At 36.6% G+C, this 20,657-nt stretch overlaps 2 protein-coding genes and 1 pseudogene across 2 annotated transcripts; 2 read left to right on the plus strand and 1 right to left on the minus strand.

The window, feature by feature from the left end:
* The first annotated feature begins 551 nt into the window (after positions 1 to 551).
* LOC148854396 (pentatricopeptide repeat-containing protein At4g21065 pseudogene) lies at positions 552 to 2,399 on the plus strand (annotated as a pseudogene).
* An 817-nt stretch (positions 2,400 to 3,216) lies between these two features.
* LOC148854397 (nodulin-related protein 2-like) lies at positions 3,217 to 3,612 on the plus strand. The gene has a single exon (XM_088984835.1). It carries the CDS (start codon positions 3,217 to 3,219, stop codon positions 3,610 to 3,612), a length of 396 nt encoding a protein of 131 aa, XP_088840961.1.
* Positions 3,613 to 4,860: 1,248 nt separating this feature from the next.
* On the minus strand, positions 4,861 to 16,284 carry LOC148854398 (U-box domain-containing protein). Its single transcript, XM_088984682.1, has 16 exons — positions 15,009 to 16,284; positions 12,420 to 12,624; positions 12,008 to 12,159; positions 11,630 to 11,918; positions 11,340 to 11,492; positions 9,804 to 10,016; positions 9,556 to 9,668; positions 9,351 to 9,465; positions 8,457 to 8,546; positions 8,159 to 8,362; positions 7,961 to 8,056; positions 7,677 to 7,799; positions 6,208 to 6,300; positions 5,560 to 5,724; positions 5,371 to 5,460; positions 4,861 to 5,286 (listed from the first exon to the last, which is right to left on the minus strand). Exons 1-16 carry the CDS (start codon positions 15,851 to 15,853, stop codon positions 5,116 to 5,118), a joined length of 3,117 nt encoding a protein of 1,038 aa, XP_088840808.1. The 5' UTR covers positions 15,854 to 16,284; the 3' UTR covers positions 4,861 to 5,115.
* Positions 16,285 to 20,657: the final 4,373 nt, after the last annotated feature.

Raw genomic sequence — 20,657 nt, forward strand, 5'->3', positions numbered from 1 at the left:
ACAAATAGTTACAGTGCAAATACATACCGCGTTTTGCAGTTTGCATTCTACATATTTCTATTTGTAATTCCTGTTCTTTATTTGTGTGCTTCTGTTTGAGAAGAGTGGAATTCCTGTTCTTTATGTGTGCTTCTGTTTGATAAGAGTGGAAATGCCAATACAGTGCATATATACATGTATTCTGGTTCATTTTTATTGGTATATGGTAAGAATACATTTATTTATTAAAATTGATAGTTTTCAAGACATTTTTTAATCCAAAACGAGGGTAAAGTTTGCATCCATTACAGGTAAATTTCAAGTTCACTATAAATTTTGGGCTTAAAAAATAAACACTTATTTCCGAAACACCAATAAATATTTAATGGTATATGGTCCCAGCCCAAATAAATACTTCTTTCGAATAAACACTTATTTTTAATCACTCCAATGTATTCTACGTAGTTGTATTCACACTCTTAGCAAACGGAGCCTTGCCTACACTGAAGTTATCCGCAATATTTATGGCCTTATGGGTAAATTCATCTTGCTCTAGGTCATTAATTGAAAGAATGACGACAAGGTCATTCTTCTCTTCTCTCGGAATCTCTACGACTTCTAGCAGATGGATTCAATTCTCTTCCATCTGCACTTCTTCAATCTCCCTCCTTACAAAATGCCCAGTTCAAATGACTCAACAACAACAACCTCTCTTCCTTCTAAAATCCATCACAGATTACAACCACATGAAACAGTTTTTAGGACACATTATCACCAATAACATAGCTATTGACGAGTTTTCATTAATGAAGCTCATCGATCTGTCTTTTTCCTCCTCTGGGTCCGATGTCTCCGCGCATCTATTCACTCAGTTCCAAGATTTCATCAATTCTGAAATCTGCAACTCTATGATCCGATCGTTTACACACTCAAATAAGCATTTCCTATCAATTTTTGTATATATCATGATGCATAAGTATGGATATGTTCCTGATTCTTCCACCTTTCCAGCTGTGCTCAAGTCTACAGCTCAAGTATGCCGTCGGAGGTTCGGGAAATCAGTACATGCATACATTTTTCAAACGGGTTTTAACTCGGATGTCTTCACAAATACCGCCCTCGTGCATATGTATGCAACCTGCACTTCTATTGGAGAAGCTCGACGATTGTTTGATGAAATGCTCGTAAAGAATTCTGTTTCATGGAATGCGTTAATAACCGGTTATACCCATAACAGGAAATTCAGGGAAGCAATAAGTACGTTTCGGGAGATGCAGATATCTGGGTTTGAACCTGGCGAGGTAACCATGGTTGGAGTGCTTTCCGCATGCGGCCATTTGGGGGCTCTAAATCAGGGGAAATGGATTCATGATTATATAGTTCAGAAGAGGCTGAGGTTAAATGTGTTTGTAGGCACTGCTCTTATTGACATGTATGCTAAATGTGGTGTTGTTGATGAAGCTGAAAAGATTTTCGGAGCAATGAGAGTAAAGAACGACTACACATGGAACGTTTTGATCTCTGGGTTTACCATGAATGGTCAAGGTGAAGCTGCTCTGCAGGCATTCTCCAGGATGGTCATGGAGAATTTTAAGCCAGATGGAGTTACTTTGTTAGCTGTCTTATGTGCCTGTTGTCGCCAAGGTCTTGTAAAGGAAGGTAGGAGGTATTTTGTCAGCATGGAGAAAGAATATGGGTTAAGACCAGGGATTGAGCATTATGGATGTATGGTTGACCTTCTCGGTCGAGCTGGCTTCTTGAATGAAGCTCAGGAGCTTATCCGAACAATGCCCTATAAACCAGACCCTGTTGTTTGGAGGGCACTTCTAGGTGCATGCAGAATCCATGGAAGCACCCAGTTGGGTGAGGTAGCAATTAGAAACCTTCTTGGTCTAGAGCCAAACAATGGGGAAAACTATGTTTTGCTCTCAAATCTATATGCTCGAGGTCATAGATGGACTAAGGTTGGTGAAGTGAGAGATATGATGAATCGTAAAGGAATTCGAAAGATACCTGGGTGCAGTTCTATTGAAGTTGATGATGCAGTGTATGAGTTTGTGGTCTCAAATAGCTTAGACGTCGAATTGGGGGAGGTTTATAATATGTTGGCTGATATGAAAAATGAAATGAAATTGGCTGGTTATGTTGCAGAAACTGAGATGGTTTCTTATGATATCGAGGAAGAGGAGAAGGAAAATTCCTTGATGTATCACAGTGAGAAGCTTGCCTTAGCCTTTGGGCTTCTAAAAACTTCTTCGGATTCTACCATAAGGATAGTGAAGAATTTGAGGATTTGTAAGGACTGCCATGGCTTTTGTAAGATAGTCTCAAAGATCTACAAAAGGAACATTGTTGTTAGAGATAGGAACCTATTCCACCATTTTGCTGGGGGTCTTTGTTCTTGCAAGGATTATTGGTGAAATGTTCAATATTTATGGAACTTTGCTAGCTCTTAAATTTTGCAGAGTGCAGACAAGTTTACTGCTTCAACATAAGATACATGGCGAGCAATGAGTTGGAAATGGGATCAAACCATTCATTGTTAATTGTTTTCCTTTCTGTGGACGACTTTAATCAAGATTATATTCCTGGTCTTTAATTTCAAGTCTAGCACATTTGAGCGATTAAATATGGAGATCTGGATTCTCCAACTCTCAGGGGCAAATTCGTTATTGTATACGAGCGTCGGTAATGCGGTTTGAAGGAAAGTCAACTGACATGAAGGATCCTGTGAGAGTAAGTAAATGAAATAAATATCTAGGCCGAGTCGGCAGAAGGAAAACCACAACAGGATGTGGGTCCAATTCAATCCAATCACAGCGATTTTTCCTTCTCTTTGAAGGAGTAAACGGATTGGGTGATGTCAGATTACAGGCCAATAGCATCGATTGATCTATGAAAATTAATGAACGATGGCTTTGCATTATAAAAATCTGAACCTGTCCATACAGAGAGAAGATAAAGTCTTCTGGTAGACTTCCTTTTCCCTTCTCCTCATTTCATCAGTTCATCAGTCTTGAATCAATTTTCAATTCGTCTAGAGAGCTTCAATTCTTTCTCCTTTTCTTTGGTGTAATCCCTGTCTCCGGTAGCACATCTCTTCAATTTACTAGTTTCATCAGATCATAGTCGTTTTTCAGTAACCTGAAGGGGTACCTCAAAATCTCTTCAAATTCTTCAAACCATCCTGTTTCAGTGGTCAGTTCTCCCCACCTCTTTTTCCCCAACCCGAATTCCATGGATTCAACGCCCCACCACAACCAAAAACACCAACCTTCCAAAGCTGAGATCCTCTCTAGTGCTAAGGTGGTGGCTGAGGCAGCTAAAGCCACCGTCCACCATGAAACAGACAAGGTAGACAAAGGCAAGGTTGCCGGTGCTGCCGCCGATCTGCTTGGTGCCGCGTCCCATTATGGCAAACTGGAAGAGAAGGGGATGGGGAAGTATGTGGATAAGGCCGAGAATTATCTTCATCAGTACCACTCGTCACACTCCACCAGCGCCCCCAACTCCACCCATTCGACCACTACTACTCATTCCTCCACACATTCGCATTCAGGGGGTGATTCTCATTCTGAGAGCGGCTACGGAGAGTACATGAAGATGGCTCAAGGGTTCTTGAAGAAGCACTGAATTCTTCAGTTGGGTGTCTTTGTTTTATCTTTTTATGCAGTTTCACTAGTCTGTATGATGATGACTTAATATTTCCTAGTGCTACCTTCTATCTAAGATGAGTTTGGGTTACTGTGTCAGAAAAGGGGTTTATTATTATTATTAGTAGTAGTAGTTGTTTGTAATTGTGGTGTATTTGAAGGAAGGATATATGTTGCTTGGATCTTGGAATTGATACTTGTTCTTTCTTTTTCACAAGTAAAAAAAAAGTTAGTTTGATCTTCCTGTAAGGTTAGGGCAGATCTCCCTAAACATAATCTCTATACGTGATTGTATTTCTACAAAATTCTACTAAAATAGGTGCAAGACTTGCCCATCTTTATTCCACGGAGGGGACTTTCTTACAACGCTTTTTCTGATGATCTTGATCAGGGTTCATTGATATTTCTAACCAAGGTAACCAGGGTTTAATATCGCAACGCACCGATGCTTATCGTACAGTACAATACGAACCAGCTTTTAAATCTTGTGATACGGCCGCTCAGAGATTTAGGAGGGGGTGGTGGGGCAAGAGGAGATCCCTCTTTAGGGGGGTCAATGGATTGATTTTGTATTAGACCCGTTGGATTGGATGAACCAACAAGACATTGAATTGGATCAATTCATATTTAATGGTCCAAAATATTTATTGGATTGGATTGAACTTGGTCCATCCATAATGAATTTTATATTGGATTGGATTGAATTGAGACATCTGATCCATTGATAAAAGATAAGAATATAGGTGTCAATGGATCAGGTTTGGGTTAAAATCAATCTAAAATTCAAAATTAAAACAATTATGAAGACAGTGCACACATTGAATTGGACCGGCCCAAAATATTTATTAGATTGGATTGAACCAATTTGTAATGGACTGACATTGGACTGGATCTGATTGGACCAAATCCAGTCCAATTGACACCCCTACCTCCCTCCTCAGACCACGCATCAGCTGCAAGATTCAAAATATCAATACACCCAATACGCCAATAGGGGCGTATCAGGCAACTCGATACACATTTTGGAACCATTTTTTTTTCACAACCAGTTCAGGGGAGGCGGTTTAGGTTTCCTCTACCCCTTAAACTGATCAGACCTCCAATACACTCACTGTAGGGGCATATCGGAGGGGTCCCGGAATAATACGTATTGGCCTATACATGTTGATACTTTTAACCTGGTTAGCAGTGCCTTCACCAGGCAGCTTTGATTATCAAAATGATCTCGTTTCAAATGCTAAACGCAATAAATATATTTCAAATGATATCGTTATAAATTTGGTTCTCCTAACGAGGCACTAACTATGAGTTCTTCTGATTATGACTTATGAGGTCATTCTACCGATTAGATGGCATATCAATTATATAAATTAACTCAAACCGCAAGACATCATCCATTATACAATGTGCATAGCTTTCCTGTAACTATTGCTACTTTCAGACCCTTACGGACACTGCTGTTGCAAGCATTAGGATCAAAATCCTACTCGATTAAGGTCATTTCGCTATTGACAGTTTGCATTGCTGCCTTACTCATACCTTCCCCATGCTTCTTCAGTTCTTGGGATCTGATGAACTCTTCAATTCTTGCCTTGAGTTCAGTGTTTGGAATGAGCATGTCTTGTGTAAGATGGGAACGATTAAATGGATCAGTCTGCCATACATGCAAAGCAAATCAGCATGGTAAAAGGAGAAACTTAATTGGTAAAACAGCAGGAAGACAAGCAAAGAGGATTACATTATCACTCAGAAGGTGCCTCTGGATGACTGGTCGATCTACTGTGATTCTTGAGGAAGGGAGGATCACAGGATCCTTCATTAATGTGTACTGCAAGATAATGAGAAGATATGGGCATTTTATTATATACACTTATCCAAAGTTCAAGGTTGATCATGAGTTGACCTACATAATGGAGTAAAAACTTACTTGAATTGGGTCAAGGAACTCGTCTGGTATATCTCCAAGGGCTGCTTCTGTGTCCATTGCCTCAGAAGCTGCAGCTTTAGCCTTTGCACCCAACTCAACAAATTCTTGTATGACTGTTCCATCCTCGCCTATCCTTCTTAGAACATCAGCTGCAGCAGTAAACAACTAGAGAAATTTCCAAACTCTCAGACACCTCGAGTAAATAATTCTTCAAAGGATTTTCTTGGCTCTGGTGCCACAGGTAACAGGACCTGTAGTTCAGGTATTGAGGCTCCCATAACCTCCCACTAATTGGATATTCTGAATATCAAAACCCACCATAGGATGGGTCCACCTAGAGAGGGTTTGCAGTTTGCACCAGAAGCATGAGCAAATTACTTTTTAACCATTTGGTACATAGTTCCCGCAGATTTCAAGGATTTTTAAGGACTTGGATGTCCACATTCTTACAGCCAAAAAACAAATTTTCTAAGCTGCGTTTTGGTTGCTTAATCTTCATTGTAAGACCTGTTGGGTCCTAACCATCCAAGTATGGAACATGGCAAGTTAAATGGGCCAAAGACTTACTTCCCAGACCCAAGAAGTTGGCATTAGTAAAGATTAAAACATAAGACAAGAAAAGAAAATAAGGAATTTTGCCCAAGTTACCTGCTCATTGTATGAGCGACCATCCCTTGAGATGGCAGATGGAAAAATATTTTCTTTATCTCCCCTTGCCAGATGAACGTATATGTCAACAATCTTCCAGAGAATCATTACATCAGTTAGAATGCTTTTCTATTCAAGGAAATCCACAATTGAACTATCATAAATGACAAATGAAATATTCCATAGTCAAGACTATTTAATATATGACAGTAGAAGCCATTTGATTTGGAAACCATAATATCATGTGGAAAGCAAACAATATTCTTCTGGCTCCTCCAGGCAAAAGCTGTGGTTTCCCATCCCAACTTACCAGGTCAGGGAGCCCTGACACATGGACAACCACATACATAGGATAATGGTATCCACCAAAAGAGTTAGGAGACCCAGGGGGTGGATTCATCTTGCTATGAACCAGGCCTTTCCTAGCCTGATCTTTAGGTCAGGTTGGGCTGGCTCTAAAGGCTCTGGTCAGATTCAGGCTTAAAAAATCCAACCCTAATCTAAGTGCCTGTTTCGGAGGGGTTTCATGCAGGGGCTTCTGGCATTGCAAGGTAGGCCCAACACAGAGAGCCATGTAGTCATGTTTGGTGAAAAACCTGGAAAGCCTTATAGGCTTACATGAACTGAGAAATCAACTTTCTGGTTGCACCTCAATCAACAATGAAGCCCTCCCAAATGGGCCCTAAGTGCAGCTTGGACCCAGGTCGGGTCAATTCAACTTTAAGGGTCCATTTGGTTTGCAATCAGGATCGGAATTGGAACCCCTTGGAACCAGAATCAGAATTGCCTATTCCCAATGCCTGTTTAGTCCAGATGGGAATCGGAGTTGGATTCCAATCATTGTTGTTGTTGTACTTTATTATTGTTTTATAAGTATTTAATAATCAATGTCTTAGTATTTATTATTATTTTATCAATATTTTATTAATATGTTATTTTTTTCTTATTTCTTTACTAATATTTTATTACTAGTTTATTAATATTCTATTATTTTGTGTTTTTATTTTAATATAATTAATGTTATTTACTAATTAATATATATATTTTTTGTTATTAATATTTTATTATTTTACTAATATTTTATTAATATTAGGGTTTGGGGGTTTTTTGTCAAGAGTTCTTTACTGCTTGATAGACTCTGGAACGGGAATCCCATTCCACCAAGAATGGAAATCAGAATCCCATTCCAACCAAACAGTTAGAATCAGAATGGGCCATTCAGAATCCCATTCCAGCTTTAAAATCAATCCAACCTGCCCAAGTTGCACACCTAGCCTAGATCCATCTAGGAGCACCATGCATACAATAAATTTCAACTTAAGGAGCCTCCTATAATGATAAATGCCAACTATAGCATGTTCTCATACACTTGGTACTTGATAGATCTGTGCTCTTACATGCAAGATATTCTAGCTAGTAAGTTCAGAAAATTGTGAAACCCTAAAAATTACCATGATATGATCCCTAACCTGTTTAAGCAGCTTTTTTGGCCGGAACTCATACTTTTCAGGATCCGTCAGACGAAGAGCTCTCCGTTGAGGGCCCACAAGTTGTAACAGGAAGTAATTCAGCATACTGGCCACTCTTTCAACCTGTAAAGAACAAAAAAAATATGCAATAGTTGCTTGAATCTAAAAGCAAATAGTTATGATGCAGGCAAATCTAAAGACATACAGTTAGAAGAGGACAAACAAGCATGAGCAAGGAAAACAGAGGAGATTTTTATGATGAGCAAGTAAGACAGGAGAATTACCATCTCTGGAAGAAGGAAAGGAGCTGAAATCTCTTCTGAAGTAAACGCCAGCATACCCACATCTTCATTTGCCAATTTCATATCAATTCGAATAATCTAGAAACATGCAATAGGGTGTATCCAATTAGATATATCTGATTTTAGGTTAGACCTTAAAACCATCACTGCGGAAGAAAATTTTTAAGATAATCAACTCACATTCTCTTGGGAGTGAAATAATCGGGTTCTCTCCTGCCTCTCTTGAGCTGGCCTTCGCTCCCATTCTACAGTATTAGACATCTCAGCTTCCAATTCTTTGAGTTCAAGAATTTTGTTAAGACTTTCATCAAGCAGATAGATGCTATCATTGATCAGGAAGTTCAAAAAGTTCAAATAAACCCCTTTCTCCTCTTTCCTTGCAATCTGGTAATGCACATATATATAATCAAATTACCCAACAAGGATCAAAATATTGGAGATCATGATACAGGACCAAGTTCCACAACAGACTATTTACCTGCCTCCAGGCATTACGATGGCTAGGAACCTCCCAGAGGTATTCAAGAAGTTCAGCAATATTATGGCGGATGTTGAACTTGTCATAGAACTGCAAATAGGGAAATAACAACAAAAGAAAAAGAATATAATCGATGGTTTGCAATACTTGACAACTTTAGGGATTGGACTACTGCATAATCATCAACAAGAATGGAACATTACAAATACAATTGCCTGCAATGTCCCACGCATTTCTTTAAGATTTTTATCAAGTATTTCCAAATGTTTACAACATTTTCTATCTATGCGCTTATATATTTTCCCAATGTACGATTCTGGGAAATGGAAGCATTCCAAAGGAAACAGAGTTCCATTGGGAAAAGGATTTCCTTATTACCGTGGGTTAAAAGGGATTGGACAGAACAAGAAATCACCAAAAAGAAAAAGAAAATAAAAACATGAAAGAAAAAAAATCCGTATGCATATCCATTATTATATGAATCCTTTTTGCCATCCCAACCTGTTTAATGCCATATCCATTATTACATTATAAAAGTATAGTAACACAAAAACTAAAATATTCCATATGCATAACCTACCCATCTCAACACTAGATGACTGATGAGGCTGATACTAGTAATGGTGCTTGATAATGAAAATTAACTTCTACTGTAGAACTGTCCCAAATTTTAATCATATAATTTCTTAGTTCCCGAATTCCTACATTTCTTTTTTTTTTTTCTCGCTTATCATCATAAAGATAAAGACTAGTTATTGTACAGAACAATACTGGAAATCCATTGCACCTGTTATATGTGTGTATATATTAGCTTGAAAGCTGAAATTAAAAATATATACTAGTATGTGTGTGTGTGTGTGTATATATCTGTGTGTGTCCAGTATTAGCAATCACCTGTGTATGAGATCCTGTGAACTCAATGTCAACATAAAGCTTCAGAAGATTCCGGACAAGATACTGAAGTGATAGTTGATGTCCTTCAAAAAGGGCAGCTGTCTCGGGTAAACCACTGTACATTCAATAAACAAGTAGCATATGTTCAAGTTTAGTGAAGAAACTAGATATTTGACTTGAAAATAAAATGGAGGCATATGATAACCTTCTATGTGGAATCCAACAGTTCAACACCTCTACCATCTTCGATCTTAGATATGGATTTCTGATATAATTTGGGCTTGCCATGAACATGATAACAAAGTTCATAAAGTCATCCTGGCATAAGAGAGAAGAAATTAATATCTGAATACATTAAAAAAAAGGATTTCAAGGAAATTTAACTGACCCAGAAAGAAAAGGGAAACAAAGGGATGTGCATATTAGGGCTACAAGTTCAATAGTTGAACCTACCAATGGGAACACCCTAAGAGGGTTTTCTCTATCACGAATCTGAGAGGCTAATATAAGCAATTCCATGGCATCTTCAACAAAGTGTTCCGGCATACATGCAAATTCCATTGGGCAACTTGATGGCAGTGGCATTTTAAATCCACCAACAAGGCCAACCAACCAAACTACCATTAACCTGTAGAAGGATAGGGCATGCCGGAGAAGTTCTTGGTCCTTCATTAAGAAGAAAGTTACATAAAAAATGTCAAGCAGAGTGCCAAATTCTGCTATAAAGAATAATACATACAAGTTTTACATTATATTTGTCAGGATATCTAGATTTCTTTTTCTTTTTCTTTTTTTTTGATCAGCAATCAGGATATCTAGATTATATTAGCACTGAAGAAGCCTTCCATGGCTCAATCAAGGTTCAAAGTATCGGAAAAATAAGGTGTATCAGAATGACAATTTTAAGAGACGTTTCGGGATATGCATGGATACATACGAAAATCAAGATACACATGGATACATTAGAAAACTTATATAGACCTTAAAATAAATACATTAATAACAATAAATATGGCCTTAAACAAGCTATTTCAACAAACACTTATAAAGAGAACACGTTATTTAAACATACAAACACATACCTCAATAGTTTATATAAAATGTGAGATATAGGGACAAATTGGTAACTGTTGAAGATACTGGAAGAAGTAAAATGTGTATTAATTTTCATAAAATCAATATACTTTCTATTAATATTTATTAGTATATAAATTTTAATAATCAGTTTTAACATTAATTAATGAAAATCCATTAAGAAGAAAAATGTTTGCTTAAGAATAAAAATACATACAATTATAATCAACAATTGAATATGGCATAGTGGTTTGGTTATGTTATTTACAATCATTTTTTTATCAGCAACAGAAAAATTCTTTCATTAATTTAGGAAGAAAATTTACAATATACATAGCCTCAGCTACCCCAAACTCATAGGACAATAGCATAACCATATTCTTACAGTTACAGCTAAGTCCAAAAACAATTCCCTCTATGCTGCATTCCCTTTGTAAGCATGGTCTTTTTTAACCAGCCTTCAGTGTTTTTTTATCAATATTAACCATTCTTCATTGTTTAGTCTTCTTTTTTGTTTGTAAACCTTCCTTTCATGGTAAGATTCTTCAATCCACCCAACTCCCTCTGTTTTTCCCAGGCAAGCAAGCTAGGGATGGATTTAATGATGATCTAGACGTGGCTCACTATCTAAATAAAGTAGATATCCCAACATCATATTAAATTGGAGGAAAACTCCGGTTCTGTAGTTACCAATTTGTACTAGTAATGGAACCCAAGTCCATAATTGGAACTTCTAATAAGCAAATCATATTTCTAAGGGAGATAAAGATATGAAAAAAATGCAAAATTTCTACTTTAGTAATTAGAACAATAGGAAATCAGAATAGATTAAAATGAAAAGGATGAAGAGACCTACTTCCTAGAAAGCAACTACCAATCTAAAAAGGACAAATGATCCCTTGAAATTGAGCATACCTTCATTATCTGAGCATCATAACATAGCTTCTCTTGTGAATATGTCTCAATTTCTTTTTCAAGGCGAGCTATATCTAGCTCAAGTTGTGGTGAGGGCGCTTGCTCTTGCATGGCTTTTAAACTAGACAGAGTGTTTTCACACCTTGACAAATCCTGAAATTTATTTCATTCAAAATTCAGAATTGAGATTCTAGTAAAAAGAAAAAATGGTCCAGTTTATGGATTAGAATGGGGCAAAAGATCCACTAGTAGAAACAGAAAATTCATAAATATGTTCTGGAGCATGTTACCTGGATTAGATGCTTATAGTCAGAAAATGCCTTTACCAACCCCAGGTTGAGCACCCTTGCAGTCATAAAGAAGCATTCGCAAATGAAATTATATTTTATTTTCACACCACAACTTGACATTGGCTTAGCATTAGAGAGGAGAGATAGTCCACTGGAATAACTTCCCGAGCTGGTTGCTTCTTGAGATTGTAATATGCGTTTCTCTTCATCACTCATTTGTTTGGAAGGATTATCTTTATCAATCCATGCTACAACTTCCTCCGATGATGCATGGAGGGCTGTCAGTCCTCTAATATAGGTCCATCACCACAAATTAGGAACAATATACATATCAAGGAAGAAAGTACAGAAAATAACTTCCCTAGAAAAGGTTCTCACCTTAAATCCAAACGCGTACTGTGAAATACATACTTTGGATCAATTCTGTCCCTCTTTGTCAAATTTAGATCTAAGAAAGGTTCACAGAGCTTAAGCATGACAGCACTGAGATTGATGAACATGCCTGAACTTGCACAGGATAATGGATCGACCTGGGATCAAATTGTAAAACAAGAATTAACCTGATATAATGGTTTAATTTTTTTTCATGGGAGATCTTGTAGGTAGGATCAATCAGGGCATTGCTATCATGCCTAGAGAGTCTAGAAGTGAGATACTTACATTTATCACACCAATGAAAACAAATGTAAATTCAAGATTTTGAGGTATGGTATATTTCAAGCATCTAAATTGAAGATGAACTTTCTTCCCTTTAAACTAAAAGGACAATAATTTGCTTAGAGGAAATCACCTGTATGTGAGCCCTTGATGAGTTTTTATTGATCACCTCTGCAAGATACTCAATAGTGCTCTCTCGTGTATCAGCCTTTTGAAGGAGAGCACGGATAACTTTTTCAAGGTCATCATATAAGTTATTCATAACAGTCTTGATAGTTGCAAAAGAAGACAATATATCAGCTGGACGACGTGTTGATGCTTCTGAGAAGCACTGCTGGCTGGTAAACCAAATACAAGTATTGTATTACTATGCAATGAAAAAGTGCAATATACAAGCATTGGTCAATTATATATATCAGCATTGGACATTGTAAGTTTGACAAAATCTGCAACCAGTGTTCTAAAAGCAAGAGGCAAAAGAAAAGAACAAGGGCCTTTTAGTGCCCAAGGCACTAGGTAAAAGTAAGGCACAATTTTTGGAAATTTTCAAAAATAAAATAAAATAAATAAATAAAACATTAATATATATATATATATATATATATATATATATATTCAAAACCTAAACTTTAAAAGAAATTAAATGTTTTAAAAGGCTTACTAGATCAAATCAAAATACATAAGCATAACAAATAAAACAAATTCAAAGTGAAAATGAAAGCAAACAAATGTAGAGCATACCAAAATGCTTTGAACACATAATAATTCAAGCATGTGATTTTGTCTACCTAATGCCTAATGTAGGGGTTTGGGACTAGTGCCTCCAACCTGATTTTTGACCCATATACATGAGGGGATTGGTTTTGTGATTTTTTTCTGCAGTTCATTCAATTAGAGATCAGAAATCAAGTATATTGTTGCTTGTTGCTTCTCTAGTGAAAACTTTGTTATCTGAGATCATATCCACAACAACTAGGGATTCAGGTATTTAAATATCCTTGTCTTTGTTTCTTTTAAAAGTTAATAGAACATTACTACTCCACAAGTAACAAGAAAAAGTAAATTAGAAGTTAACATATATACCACTACAGAAGTGTAAAACATGGGAGTACAAAAAAAGTGGCAAAAAAAAAGAAAATTTAGAAAACGAATGTGCTTGGGCTGAGGCACAAGGAAACCAAGGTGCATGTGCATTACTTGGGTTCAAGCAAGGTGCATGCCTTAAAATGTGCCTTGTGCACAGGCCTAGGCACGACTTTTTAAACATTGAACTCATCAGGATATAAATATATAACCAAAAAGAACAATTATCCAAGCTCATATATATACCACAAATATAAAAGTCGGATGTGTGTGGGATCCCCATTTCCCTGTCCAATTAAAGAACATAATAACACAAGAAAGCACCAGAGTACCTCCATGGAAACACTAAACCAGGTTTATTTACAGAAATGATATCATTAAAAAGGAAAGGGGGAAAAGAGACGCCAGATGATGGCTGGGTCATCAAGAAGTTGCCTAGAGAATTAGAGGCCATCGACTTCATCACCAGAAAATTTTACACTGGACAAGCATGGATTAGAATGCAAACAAAAAAGAAAAGATTGTTAAAGATCTCATACTAATCATATAGAATCTTCATCTTCACACACCGTTTCTGTCAAAGAGCTTTCCAATAAGAAGCAATCCGAATTCAAATTGATTAAAAAAATTCTATCTTACAAGCTTAACAAATTCATAGGCCACAGAACTCTGCATTCAACAGTATAATACCATAATACCTAGTAGGCCTCTATAATAATATCTTCCTCAGCAATAGTCTATCCACAGAATTATGAAGTTTAATCCATTAATATTTATTACAGATCTTCGTTGGCTGCTCTCAAGAAGTGATTGACTTCTTTATTAGCATTCTTTTGCAAAAATGCTATTCCCCTATCTGGTGGCATTCGCTTCTTAAGCAATAACATTAGAGAAAATATAAAATCCTAAAATTCAATAGTCTCCAACCTATAATATAACATTTCCACATAGGCACACATACTATATGGTCTGCTAGAGGAATAAAAGAGATCCCTCCACCTCCTTTTCTCCAGACATCTTAAAGGTGGTCCAAATGGTCTCACAGAGCATTAAGGCTTTTGTGCAGTGTTCTGGTGTAAAGGGCAGAAAAGAAAGAAGAAGAGCATTAAAGTGATCTTACCAGTTAGGTGAAACCAGCAAAAAGGATAGGTGGTATGAAAATCTACAATACAATAAAGATGGTAAAATGGTCGATACTGAAAAATGGTAATCTTAGTACTTCAAGAATTTCCTACAGAGGAGACGTAGGATCAAAGCCACAAAACTGGAGTGTCTCCATGGCCTGGCTAGTAGTTTTTAATAGTCTACCAATATATAATGTCCACTTTGTGCAAAAACCAATTGCAAAGGTTAGGTCTGCATTCAGTTCATCCATCCCAAGACCCCAGATAGCTAGGACCAACATTGGGTAATGACCTTTTTTCGGTAATTCCTCGAGTTCTAAAGTCATAAATGAATAACATTCAAATTTGCATGTAAGTACCGACTTATCTGACATATATATTGCACTCTAAATGTATTTTTCACATTCTAATGATTCAATTTTACATTTTATATGTTCTCTCATTGCTTATCAAAAATGGAAAACAAGAAACAATGATAATAGAAAGTGTTCCAAAACTACATAAAGAAAACTCACCCCACATCAGGTTCACTCTTGAAAATAGTATGGTCAGGAAGAGCACTGACATGAAAGAAGGGACCCAAAATGCTGGTCATTTCAATAACACGACCGTTCACGTAAGTCCCTCTTGGGATCCACCAAGGATGATTTACCAGAGCCTTCGCAGCATTGGGAAATTTAGTCACCAACAGCAACAACCCTCTCAGTGGTTCCTGAAAGTTTCCGAGCGCGGACACCTTAAGCACGCTCCCCCTCAAATCTTCGAACAATCCCTTCAAAATTGGATCCAAACTATCCAAATCGGAATCCTGGAAAAATTCCTCTAAGAAACCTGGGGGACACCCTGGTCCACCGCCAACACTACTTCCTCCTAATCCACTGACCGAAACTTCAGAGAAAATCAACGGAAGTAGAGGTGAAACTGTAGTCTTATTTGCCGAATTTATGTTTTCGTTGTCTGGAAACATATTGGGATTGCCCAAGTGGATCCGACAATAGGAGACAGCCAATTTCTTAGCCTGTGAAACAACGGATGCCATCTCCGACTGACGGGTCTTGTCCTTGATGGAGGTGATCTTCTTCCCCTCTTCACAAGCACGACGGTAGCATCCAAGCAAGTAAGGAAAAGGTGGCTCGGCGCCGGGGAACTGACCCGAGAGGCGATCGATGAGAATCCGCTCCAACAAATCCCGCGAAAGCAGCAGTTCCTTTCCCTCGCTGAGAATTTCAGCAGCAGTCATCTCCAAGTAGACGATACGGGAATCATTCTCCATAGAGTCAATGAGGGAGACTAAGAATATTTTTCGAAGAATAATGTCTTCTACTTCTGCTAGGGACCTCTGAGGCTTCTGGGTCGCCATAGCACACAAACAAATGGATGATCGAACTAAATAATAATAACGATAATTTCACAAGAAAAAAAAAAAAGAAAAGGCAAAATATACTTCTGGGTATTAAAGATTACAGGTTTCTAGTGGTGGGGATGAATTGGGTAGTTGAAAAAATGGGTCTAAAGCATCTGTGTTGCATTCTGATATTGATAAAGTTAGGGCTCAACGAAGAAACTAATGGAGGGAAAGGAGGGGTTTTCACAATCCGGAAATAAAAACCTGCGATTTATAAATCTCGGATAATTGGGGAATTGCCAGAATGCTCAACTTCCCAATTTTCATGTAGCGTTCTTTCGTACTTGGTACCGTGGGAGAGTTATACAAGTGCTCTCCACCTCCAGTCTCCCCTTCTCAGACTCAGAGTTGGATAAACGAGTTAGAGTTAAAATAGGATTGAATACGAGTCGGTAGGGTAGGTGCTGGCCTGCGTATTATTTTCTTATTCTCCGTGTTAGATCCAACGGGCACAATTTGTAATTCTTATATATGATCCAAGTACCCTGTGAAAGATTCCAAATGGATTAATCGGGTTTGGTTGTGCTGTGCACGATCAGAGGGTGAATGCCTAGTTTAATATTCAACCGTTCCACACCATATCCCTCTCTCTCTCCTGGACTCCTTTATAAAAGTTGACTGATGATGATCAAATAATAAGGGTTAATTACCAGTTTTTTAGGTTTAGGGTTTGGCATGATTTCCTATTTCTCCCCTAGTCCCCTATCCCATTAATTTACCATTAGCTGCTTAAGCACTAAGCACAAGCTTTACTTCTCTGCAGAAATTCTCACTCATTAAGCTAGGAATAGTTCCAAATTGAAGGCCCAACCCAAACATAGACTTTCTGTGTTTGTTCTTTTCCAAAAGGTCGGACTTGGACAGGACAGGACCCTAATTTAAGTTCTGGGCCAACCTTATGATCATAGAAGGTTGGACTATGCCCATACCTTTTGCAATTTCAAACCTGCAGTCCAACTGCAAGCCTGTAGGTTGGGGGTGTATCTTGACTTCTTGAGTGGTCAGGTCAGCTGAGAATTTCATATACTGTATTGTGTCTATAGGACTGTGAATAATCTGGACAATCAGAACAATTTAGGTGATGTTTGGCATGATGATGATTTCTTAAAAAAAATTAATAAAACTGAAACTATTATTCTATTTATATGCTGATAAAAATATGTATTTTAATTATAATTACCTTATGTACTGTTTATGAAAAATTACAAAAAAAGATCTTTATGTATTATTAACTATATAATTAATTCCGGTCAGAATCGATTTACAACAAGAATAACCAATCCTAACCCAATTATTAATTAGGAAAAAATCATAAAATCAGAATTGACATAGTTTAGTCAGTTCAGTTCTATCAGGTAGAGCCGACCATTGATTGCCTTTATTTATAGAAAACCTTTAGGGGGCGTTCTTTTTTGGATTTTGAGAGGGGGGGAAGTTGGTCAATGGGATTTTGGTTCCCATTGACCAAGAATCCCATGTTCTTTTTTCAGATTAATGTGGGGACTGGGGAAAGTTCATTTTCCTGGGTATCAATAATTTTCCCACTTGGGGGGGGGGGGAGTTTCCAATACTTGAATGGGACAAAAATGCCAATTTTAATAATGAATTTTTATGGTTAAAATGGTCATTTCCTTTTTTACTTGGGAAATAAAAGAACATGAGTAAATATACTTACCTAGGTAAGTATTTCCTAGAAAAAACTTATCCAAGTAATTGCATTTCTTCGGGTAAATAACTTACTGAAAAGCAAACAGGGCCTTAGAGTTTTGATCAATGAAGGTTCCTTTTTGTAATGAGTTCATTTATATACACTAATTTAACGAGGGATAAGCAAGAATTTTGACAAGTCCCTCCCTAGATCCCGCATTAGTAGGAATCTTATGCACTGGGCTGCCCTTTAGGTTGTGTTTGGTTGCAATGCAAATTTATTTGCACTAGCACAAATGTATTTGAGTGCAAATGAAGAAAATGCAAATTCCCAGTTAATTTTGTTTTTTATTTCACATTATTCTACTTCATGTCTTAGTCTACTTCATTTTTACTGCAATCAAACAAAATAAGCCAAAATTTGAAACAAAAATAAGTCAGAATTTACAATCAAACCATCTGCACTGTCGTAGTTTTGCATCAGTACAAATTTATTTGCATTGCAACCAAACACAGCCTTAAGATCTAATAGACGATGAGCAAGCACTCAGTCCAAATTTCATTGTAGTGCTAACATGTGATAGCTCATCCAAATAAAAGCATTCTAGAATCAAATCCCAAATCCGTGTAACAGGTAGTTAGCTTGATCAAAATGAAGGTACCTTATTTTTTATTGAGGCATCGATGGTGAAAAAAAAAAATTAATTCTAAAAGGAGATGAATGTGAGGTTGTTTGAAAGAGGGAGGGTGATTAAGGGTCCATATATAAAATCTGAATCGATTGTGCTGCATCCAAAAGGAAGTAATTTGAGAATTTCAACTGTTTAACCATTCTATCAAAAACTCTACCTAGTCTTACGGTTGAGGTTTCAAGTAAGAATAAAAGAGGGTTGCATTAGGTTGGCAACTGATAATAAAATTTCTTTCAAAGTCTTGTGATCATGAACCATAAATTGTCATTTTTTATTCATGTTAGGGCATTCTTCATAATCGACACATTAACCTTAACCTGAGTGTAGTATTAAATAGGCAAGAATATGACAAAAAAAGACAGGTGGATGTATTAAAAAAATGATTTAAGTGCATGCAATTAGATGATGATATGTTATTGAACAAAGCAGAAAAGCAAAACAGGCTACATATAGCTAAATCATATAGTTAGGACAAGGCTTAGATGACGATGATAGACCATTCTACCAAAACATGATGATAAAAGATATATGCATACATACATATAATTAATTAAGTGGAAATATCAATGGAAATGAACTTTGCATATATAAAATTGGTTGGAAATGCATAAGATGCAAAGAATGACATGTGGTTGATTTTCGAAAAGAAAAAACAAACACTAGACCATTTAGTGCATTTTAGGAAAGTTCAAAATATCGATATCACAACTCGTGCAATAAGCTTGGATATTGATATGTATTGTGATATGCTTTGGATGTGCATGGATACATTGGAAAGATTAATATAATACGCTTAGATACCTTGAGGAAGCTCTTACAAATTCCACAAATATAAACTACAATAAATCTAAAGTTAAAATAACTATAAATAATGTATAAAACATATGAGAGAAATGCACACTTAATAATTTATATGAAAAGATAATTAGGATTTGGTGCTCACACCATTTTCACCAATGTTTTAAAAACTGACCTGGAGGCTAAACCATTTTTATCTCTGGGTCGTGGGCCACTAGTTCGACCGCCCTAGTATATATATATATATATATATATATATATAAAACATACATACATACATACATACATGTGTGTACATGTATATATACACATACAAATACATATTTATCAATAAATAGTGTATAATTATGTTTTAGATATGTTATATGTATTATTTTATATTTAATTTATGTTTTTAATTTTTATTTATACAAATATTAAAAATTGTGATTCAAAGCCAAAAATGGGGTTTTGACAAAAATAGTGGAACAATGCACCTACGACCATTGGGATGAGAAACCAAGCGAGGCTAACGTCGAAGGTCCCCTGTCACCTCATATCAAGAGGCCACTTTTTTTCTGGCCTCAGTGAATGGTGATTTCATCGAGCAAGAGAAGGTTGTACTCTGACTCTTTCATTCGGGGAACTGTCATTAATGGGTATACTGAAAGCTAGATCATTAGAATAGAACAAGACCCTTTTTCTTGGTCGAAGTGAACAATTATTTCATTTCAATAAGGTGCTTTTTGAGTTCTCATTTGTTTGAACGCATTGGGCGCACCTCTTGAGTTGCCTTACGGAGAGAGGCATAGATCTTGAAAAGTTACAAAAAAAAAAAAAAACGAAGATCACCTTAATTGGACATTGAAGTGCAAAATTATGGCATTTTAAAGTTTGCATGTGTTGAATGTGTAACTCATGACCCAATGATCGGGTTGACAATTGAACCAACAAGGGTTGGACGATTTTTCGACTGGTTGATGGATTTTAATAGAACTGGACCTAGAATCATAGTTGGGTGGCGGTTCGAATTGTTCAACCAATTGAGTCAATGGCAAGTTGAAAACACTAGTTCTCAAAGCCCTTTCTCAAAGCCTTTTTTAGTTGTGCATTGGGAACATCTCCACATGAAACAAAAAGATGCAAGTATGGATATGTTCCCAATGCATGGCTGAAAATGGCTGTGAGAACGGTGTGAGCACAATTTTGTGAGGATTGAACCCACCATCCTCATGAAAAGATACATTGCAATTAACAATACTAGGAGCCTAGATCACTACAATACACATTAAATTGTTGATAGATCAATCAGTTTGATAGATCATTTATAAATCCATTTTCAGTTCTTCCTTACCATGAAAAGTTTATAAAATAAATTATTTTTCTAATTTTCAGATTTTCCTAAAAAATTAAGAAGAAAAATTCATCTTTGACATAAATTATTAGATCAATGAATTTAATAGCGCATTGATAATTGTATTACAATTCTCTCATGCAATGGAATTTATTTAAAACATATATATATATAAATATATATATATATATATATATATATTTCTGAGATTTTTCCAATTTTGAAAAATCCATAGATCCAACAAATTGGACCGGTGGTGTAATTGGATATATGCGATATGTTGGCAGAA

Source organism: Nelumbo lutea, chromosome 4 (genome assembly GCF_056320005.1).
Source record: "Nelumbo lutea isolate HS-2025 chromosome 4, American lotus-T2T, whole genome shotgun sequence".
Taxonomy (NCBI): Eukaryota; Viridiplantae; Streptophyta; class Magnoliopsida; order Proteales; family Nelumbonaceae; genus Nelumbo; species Nelumbo lutea.

What these genes read in the sequence shown, in the direction of transcription:
- LOC148854397 (XM_088984835.1), top strand. Translation starts at nt 3,217, where the DNA reads ATGGATTCAACGCCCCACCACAACCAAAAACACCAACCTTCCAAAGCT.
- LOC148854398 (XM_088984682.1), bottom strand. Translation starts at nt 15,853, where the DNA reads ATGGCGACCCAGAAGCCTCAGAGGTCCCTAGCAGAAGTAGAAGACATT. An exon ending in TATTTCACTCCCAAGAGAAT is followed by an intron (nt 8,057 to 8,158) that starts GTGAGTTGATTA and finishes GCATGTTTCTAG; the next exon opens with ATTATTCGAATTGATATGAA. An exon ending in GTCGCTCATACAATGAGCAG is followed by an intron (nt 5,725 to 6,207) that starts GTAACTTGGGCA and finishes AAATTTCTCTAG; the next exon opens with TTGTTTACTGCTGCAGCTGA.